Genomic DNA, 8,160 nt, shown 5'->3' with positions numbered 1-8,160 from the left:
TATTAGATGGATGCCGCGCTACTCCTATAAATATTATAAATATGTGAGATCTATCGGGTGTGTTCTTGTTTGAATGGTTATTCTTGCTTGTCAGGCCACTCTTTATTTGTCTTTTACATTCATAATAGCTTAACATCAGTCGCCTGAAAGTCCAATTTGGATTGTTCGATTTTCGCTAGAAGGAAGCAGGCGCCAGAGGGAAGGAAGAAAGCAGCCGCTGGCTCGCCGGAGTGAAAGAAGGAGCTCGCTGGCAGGCTACCCCATCATCTTTCGTTGATGGAGGGTGGGAGGAGGTTGGGTGGCACCACGGCTGTGGTGCAAGTTCACCGGAGAAAAACTGGTCATCGCCGGTGCTAGAGGGATGGCCAGAGGCAGCAGCATTTCGGTGGGAGGAGGTTGAGGGGAGCGCGGGGCGGTGAGGCTGAGCGGAGCGCTGCTGGCCGCGGGTGGTGGTGGCCGACAGTTCGGCCGGTGGTACGTTCGGCGGTTGGGAGGAAGAAGAAGAAGGTTGTCTGGAGGTTGAAGAAGTAATCTGCACCGCCTGTATTCCATCCTATGGCTGAATCGAATGACCAAAATTGAAATTTTAGTTAACTGGCCACTAGCCATTCCCTTTTACTACGTCGTTGTTTGTAGAATAACCTTGACGCTATGGCTAAGGCACATCTATAGATCCGGGAAGAGCCAGGCCAAGATCGATATGTAATGAAGAGTACTGATCTCAGTGAGCTGTGCTACATGCTTACAGTCATCAAGGAGGTGTTTAGGTTGCATCCTCCTACTCTGCTACTCGTCCCAAGAGAGACAAGTGAGGACTGTGAAATCATGGGCTATGACATGCCTAAAGGCACCAATATCTTCATTATTGTTTTTTTCTAATTTCCCGAGATCCTAAATTATTCCCAAATAGACGAAGAAGAAAATAGGGCCAAGGTACTATTGGAGATGCGCAAAAAATATCCATCGGGAGTGGCGCTGACCAACCGCCTGCCGCAAGGACGGTTTTGCAGGCAAATTCAACAAGAAACCTTATTTATTTCGTTGAGGCACATAACACCGGTTTGTGGGCCGATGACTCTGAGAGCGGCGAGGGCATCGTTCCAAGCTGGAGAGGGTTTGGAGACATAACAAGTGGATTAATTATGGGACACTTTGAAACTCACCTCTTTCGGCACTGTTCAACCATCCCACCCGTAGAGATTTGTCTTCGGTAAATCTTTCTCCACGATTTGACTGATGCCAATTCCCCGATGCAGCCAATTGAAGAGCTCACTGAAACATGCTCTAGAGAATTTTGGGATGCAACCGTAAGCAAGAAAGTTTTGACATTCGGCTACTAGCTATTCCATGCCCACGCCTCCCAAAGCTATTTCGATATACACATGGAACATAATATAGGCAATAATTATGTTAGAGCACCTTTTAATTGAACCGGAATGTTTTTGGTTGCTCTGTAGTTTGTACATCTTTACATGTTTGTATAGCTCTTTGTTGGACTATCAGACTATTTTTCATATTATTTTGACTGACATTGGCTATGTCAAATAATATCTCTATGCAAATATTTGCATGTACCTCTATGTAAAAAAGTATGAGCAAGCTTATCCATGAGTCAAGTTTGATATATGCACAACTCTTTCAATCTTTGAAACTAGATCGACGTATGTTCTGCAAAATGGTGAGAACATAAACTGCGAAAGAAAATATAAGTTTCCATAGCTATTGTACAGCTAATATATATGAACAACTCACGACTATCACGAGTTCATTTTAAATGTTCCGTATTAGTTACCTTAGTAGTGCAATAAAATATCATGTAACATGTCAAAAGTGTTTTAATAATTCATCACAATATACAAAAAATGGATTTTTTTTCCGGGGTAAAAAAGGATGTTATGGGAAGGAAGTAGTGCCCAGTTAAATCAGACATGATGATTCACATCGGCAATGGTCGTGTTCACATCCTGGCAGCCATGGCACCAATAACCATATTCATGACCTCGTTGTGGAAGAACGTATGCGCTTGATGGCGAAGATGGCTGCTTGCCGGATAAGAGAAGTAGGAGGCCTATGTACAATAAATGATACAAAAGGAGGTGAGGATTAGAGGACAATAGAGGATGGGGATTTCGTAATCCACGTTTGATATTATGGTATAGATGGGTTTTGAGGTGGCCTAAAAGAACAACACAGCTGGGAAACACATAGAGCTTCTTCCAAAAGCCGGACTGTAATTGTTATAATAAATAAATTGTGATGTAAATCAAATCTGAGTTGTGGCCACCATGTACATGTGTCTTGCGCTTGAGAATCTTATAGTTGCTAGTGTCAATGAAAAACTTGTTTAAATCTGTGATCATGTAATCTCCACTGTTGTTACTAGTTCTACATGCAACACATTGTGCAAACTATATAATTTCTCTGACGAACTCCAAAAACATACCTAGACTATATTTAGTCCTTTACATAAGATAAATTTTAGTAGAGATATAATTATAACGCAACAATTGATCACACTGCTAACCAAATGCACCAGCACAACTTTCTTTCACCTGTAGGCATTTTACATATTATCAAATGAATCACATGCATGCTTATCAACATTGACCTTTTTATGGTTAAAACTAGGGAACAAATACACGATGAATTTGGCCAAGGCCTACATATTCTTCAGGAAGAGCCTCTCAATAGTCCACTGCATATGTGCGCTGTGCGTGTATACATCATTTCTGTTACCATAGAAAAATGTTGTGCTAATCGCTAAGCTAATGAACTGCTGCAATGCAGGGAGAAGATGATTTTCAAAGCGAGCTTGGTTCAGGGTCTTCCATTCTTGTTCTATCAGGGCAACAATTTTGGTAATGGCCACTTCACTTGTCACGTTGTACTCATTGATGTAACACTCTACGGTGCTTGCCAGATCCCCCTTGCATTTCGACGCTGTATGATGACATCAGTAATCACCTTTATGTAAGTATGTATCAATTTAATAATCTTCCATGCACGCACAATGATAGTACAAACTTGGTAACTGAGCCCTTCCCCCTTTTCCATAGGTGCCCACACATTTTGATGTGTACAAATTTATTAAAAAAAATAGACCAATGAAGTTAAGGTAGCATCACAAAACTGACATTGTTGAAAATAATTCCAAGTATAATCCATACTATGATTTTTTTGTCAAATAAATCACATTTTAGTACTCAAATTGTTGGTCAAAATTATATCTCAATATGCTCGAACTTGACATTCTTACATGTGTGAAAAGAGCAAGTAACATGCAAGCAAAAAATAATTTTGAAATATTATATATATACCTCAAATGCACCGATATCATTCATGAAACGGGAAATCTTCCCGACTGATATGACGACATCTGGAACACTAGCAGCCCATTTGAGTGCTGGCTTCATCATTGCATCACTCATTCCAGCCATCATACTCACACATATTGTTGGCACGCCAATGTTCAGGCTAGTCAACTTGACCTGATCTACAAAGCTTGGCTTGTGGTTCCTGTGTGACCATTTCGCTTCTTCCAGGTAACCAGTCACGTTATTTTGGACCTGCACGCAAACAAAGAGAGGTAATCCCAAAATTAACGAGAGAGAGAGAGAGAGATGCACAACCATACACACATACACAGAGAGAGAGAGAGAGAGAGAGAGATTTATATGTTATTTTTTACAAGACAGAAAATGGTACATGAAGTTACCGCTTTTTTCAGGTGTGCTATATCGTAGTTCGTATTGGCTGGCATTTCAGCCTCAATATTCTCAAATGTCCTCAGCATCTCCGTATAGAACTTCTTCAAGTACTCCGGTAGAACAAAAGCGGCGCTCTTATCCCATCTGGAAGGCCAATTCACAAAAATAATCTTAAGATAAGTTATCGTAGTTTGACAATTCTTTGTTTGCATGTTAACCTAACCTTTTATTTTTCTGTACTCTTCATCTTTCTTCAACACATTAAGAACCACTAGTTTCACTTTGCTCCATGAGGTAAATAGTGTAACATGACATCAAAGATTTCATTATAGGTAATATATCTCATTCGTTACTGCATTTAGATTTTCTTTCATCCACCTCTTATTATGGCAACATATATATATATATATATATATATATATATATATATATATATATATATATATATATATATATAGTGTTACTATTCATCACCCATGGTGCATAATAAGTTATTCTTCATCCTAGGTAATCTTACGATCATTTCATAATTAAATTACATTTCGAATTCAAATAGTTACATTCCTATTGATTCACTGCGTAAAATTTGACATAAGAAAATAAAAATATAGGTCATAAAACAAGAAAATTTGCAGTTTATGTGTATTTTAGACTATGTTTATATGTTTGTAATTTTACATAACATAAAATATTTTTTACGGCGATTATATATTTTCTTACGGTCCCTTTTTGCGTCGGAAATAAGACAAAACTTATGGAACGTAAAATTACGGTGCATTGATGGTAAAATAGAGGGGGTGAAGAATAACTATTCCTCACCCAGGGTAACGAATAGCGCGACCCTATATATATATATATATATATATATATATATATATATATATATATATATATATATATATATATATATTTGTGTTAATAAAATAATAATCTAAGTATGAGTCACATTTTCATTTGAAATTGCAATTGTAAACAGATAGTAGTGAGCATTAGCTCATTACTTGTATGTACCAATGAGTGCTATTGTGTTAAGACTTATGAAAATTGCACGTCAACATGGAATTTTAGCTGTGGATTCATTCATACCCCAATTGATTTTATCTTTTCCTAATAGAGAATTTCTATTAATCATTGCACACCACACATGTAGTATACACCGGGCAAATCGATTATCCACCATCGGATTCAGCTTGTCCACGTCCGGACGCGGTAATTATCTAAAGAATAGTGATATGCTCTTGGTTTGAAGCATGATTTGTATACCACTTTTTTCTTGTTAGAATTGCACTCTTATGGCCGCGGTAATGCAGGGTGTTCAATTACTTCTTCATAAATACTAAGAATAGTTATTATCCAGTACATGCATGTTCATAATTAATTGATCACTTTGAACATCATGGAAAAATCACATTGCACACATATTTACTGATCGTGATTGCCAGTGATTCTAAGGACATACTGATATGATATGGAATGGCTATCTTAGTGGAATATACATTAGATGCATTGACAATTTGAGAGATAAAATGTAGAGATAAATCAATCCCACCTTTGTATTGCTTCATGTAGCTTCCAACTGTCCTCTAGGGTGGCATGGTTATCATATATGTCATCTAATGTGGTAATCAGTACAATCATCTTTGTGATCATACTTCGAGTGAGCTCAAATTTTGTGTCATAGTACAACACAGAGGCCCATGTATAACCCTCCACCACACGATCGCGGATAAAGCTTAGCTCGATATATCCAGAAAAATGTTCCCACCACCTGCAAATTAATTAAGCAATGTTATCTGAACTAGTACATAGATAGTCGACATAGAATATAACATCGCTAGCCTCATTAAGAGATAAAAGAGACAATGCTCAATTATTATTAAAAGCATGTGCATTCCTCTATCACTACACCATGCATGTAATTATTCTACAATGCACAGGAACTAATGAAACACTGAAGCGTCATGAACCATTAATGAATACGAATTCTCATATTAATCAAAAAATGCGACCACGTAAACTCTTATTTTCAATGATGTTAAGTACAAGAAATGTAGTAGTAACTAGACTTCTGGTTTTTTGTTTGTTTGAAGATGTAGTATGCGAGGGCAACCACCCGTGAATCATTACTGGGTTATATGTTCCGTTTATATAAGAAAGATCAATAACATACCTGGTAATAGCTTTCAGCTCCTTCGAGTGGACATTTTGCTGAATGTTGAAATCCAATTTGGCAAGCTCCAGTAGGATTGGGTTATGCTCCTCTTGTTCGTACTCTAGGATATAATGTAGCATTTCTACCCTCTTATTTGTCCTTGGCATTGGTATGTGAAGGGCACGTTGGACTTGTTGAGCTAGGGGGGTCTTGAAACTACCACTACATGATTCAAGATGATGCCTTGCAAAAGCTATGGTTTCTTCGAGTGCCAGCTCACCATGAACTAGAAGATGAGATGCATTGTATAGACACAATAGTGTCCTGGGCTCATTTGTTATATCATAGATGAAGCTTCCATCTTCACTTTTGAATCGATTGAAAACATCTATAAATCGATAAATAAATGTTGTTGGTGTTCTCGTGACCACATTGTCAATGGAGCTTCTATTGTTGTAGACATGTCGTCCACATTATGAAATAATTTTGCAAATAAGGTTACCAATCTATTCTTGATAACTCAATTTCTTAGCTAGTTAAAAATTTGTACATCATGACTTTTCGTAACCAACTATGTATAACAAGAAAAAATTGTTAGGAATATATATACCTGGAGATACCCAGTGTCCATGTTCCCTCAGCAGGCGAAACCGAAGGGCCACTTCATAGAGGTTGTACTTACTAAATTCACTCTTCAGGATTTGCCTCATAGCGGTGTCAATCTGGTCTTCAAAGTGGTGATCGATTCCGAGATGTTGTAGTGTATCCACTAAGGACATTTTTACCACTGTGTCATTGTTGGTTTTAAACAACATACATATGTCTTCCTTCAGTTTTTTTGCCCTAAGCGTCATCCACTGCTTGGATTTCTGCAGTGCATACATTTTTAATTAACCGAAAGGGACAAGGGTTAGCTAGGTAAAAAATTTGTCACCAAAACCAAAAATAGTTGGAAAAAAATCTAACAACTTGTATATCCAATGAAAGAAAATGGACCAAAAGTGCATGACTCTATAGAATAACCATATATCCTTTCATTGAGTCCAACTGTCCAACATATGCCAACCAAAGGCTATTCACATGTATCTTCTAAGGGTGTCGGTCGTGGCCAGCATATTTCATTTCAAAAGCATGCATGTGGTTTCAAGTTGCTTCTACTCAAGCATGGAGTTACACTAGACGATGTACGTATGACTATGAGTGATGTTGATAATATACAAAGTAGACATCTCAATATGACAAATCTGTACCGCTGGATATGTGAAATATAAAGTCTGTACACATATTCAAATACTATAAGAAGTGTCGACTAGTGAAGTACACACGATACGCAACCGGTTGACATGGATCTCTAGAGGAGCACATATGGTAATTAGAAATGTGTTCCTACTTGGGCCTGCAAGTAGTGGGTGCATGGTGTATATTTTGCAACCTCTTGGGCCGGCCCAGCGTAGATCGGAGTAGTAGATACTAGTACAAAAATGCATACAATAATTACAAATATATACCTTCGTGCATGGTGACATTTTGTGCCATAAATAGTTAGATTTATTATATACCTGTAGCGGCGGTGGCTCATATCCAGCAAAGAAGTCGATCCATGGTGAGGGCTCGTAGCTGAACGCAGGAGTAGCAGCATTGCCGGACGCCATGGAAATTAACCGTTGCTTCTTTGTTTTAAAGAATTAGCAGCTTGGGCTATAGATAGTTTTCTTTGGGGAGGAAGGAGAATGTGTGCGTGAGGCCTTTAAATAATGTCCACGCGATGGCAGATCCATGCATATTTCTCATTGTTAGCAGCCGGCCGACCGAACTATAAAGGCGGCCGCATGCACTACTAATCTACCTACCTTCCAGTTAATTATCCGGTAGTGCCTTTAGACCCACCAGGTTGATGGGCATAAAAATCGTGTATTTCCAACATGGAGAAATCTATTTTAGATTGCTCTACTTGTGACTTGCATTGTTCCTTAGCCATTTTGTCCGTTTTTACATGTCACATAGTATTGTCATGTTTATGTTCAGAATTTACATACACATACTTGTAACAATCCTCTATATACATGAATCTTTTGTATTCATTATATCTTTTTTTTTGGCGGTTCAGATGTACCTCAGATCAGAAAATTCCAGCCCTTTCTGGGTGCAGTTGTTTGTGGTACATATACTTAATAGACAAAAAGTAGTTGCCAAATTTACATTCAACTCATGTCATAATCCAAAATATCACACTAATTTAAACTTGATAGAGCATGTAAAAAATAAGTCAAAACTATTTTAATTTGTGTAGAATGTAAAAAG

General features: G+C 38.0%; 1 protein-coding gene across 1 annotated transcript; it reads right to left on the bottom strand.

Annotated features, from left to right (window-relative positions):
- Positions 1–2,659: 2,659 nt before the first annotated feature.
- Positions 2,660–7,511, bottom strand: LOC123184154 (tau-cadinol synthase-like). The gene is made up of 6 exons (XM_044596326.1): positions 7,419–7,511; positions 6,470–6,581; positions 5,878–6,247; positions 3,716–3,851; positions 3,319–3,566; positions 2,660–2,942 (listed from the first exon to the last, which is right to left on the bottom strand). Exons 1-6 carry the CDS (start codon positions 7,509–7,511, stop codon positions 2,660–2,662), a joined length of 1,242 nt encoding a protein of 413 aa, XP_044452261.1.
- Between the last annotated feature and the right edge of the window lie 649 nt (positions 7,512–8,160).

Source organism: Triticum aestivum, chromosome 2A (assembly GCF_018294505.1).
Source record: "Triticum aestivum cultivar Chinese Spring chromosome 2A, IWGSC CS RefSeq v2.1, whole genome shotgun sequence".
In the NCBI taxonomy this organism is placed as follows: Eukaryota; Viridiplantae; Streptophyta; class Magnoliopsida; order Poales; family Poaceae; genus Triticum; species Triticum aestivum.
Note: the sequence above shows the minus strand (reverse complement) of the source record. Positions and strands in the feature narration are given on the sequence as shown.

What these genes read in the sequence shown, in the direction of transcription:
- LOC123184154 (XM_044596326.1), bottom strand. Translation starts at nt 7,511, where the DNA reads ATGGCGTCCGGCAATGCTGCTACTCCTGCGTTCAGCTACGAGCCCTCA. An exon ending in ATGAGCCACCGCCGCTACAG is followed by an intron (nt 6,582 to 7,418) that starts GTATATAATAAA and finishes TTTGAAGACCAG; the next exon opens with ATTGACACCGCTATGAGGCA. An exon ending in TGGACACTGGGTATCTCCAG is followed by an intron (nt 6,248 to 6,469) that starts GTATATATATTC and finishes ATCGATTTATAG; the next exon opens with ATGTTTTCAATCGATTCAAA.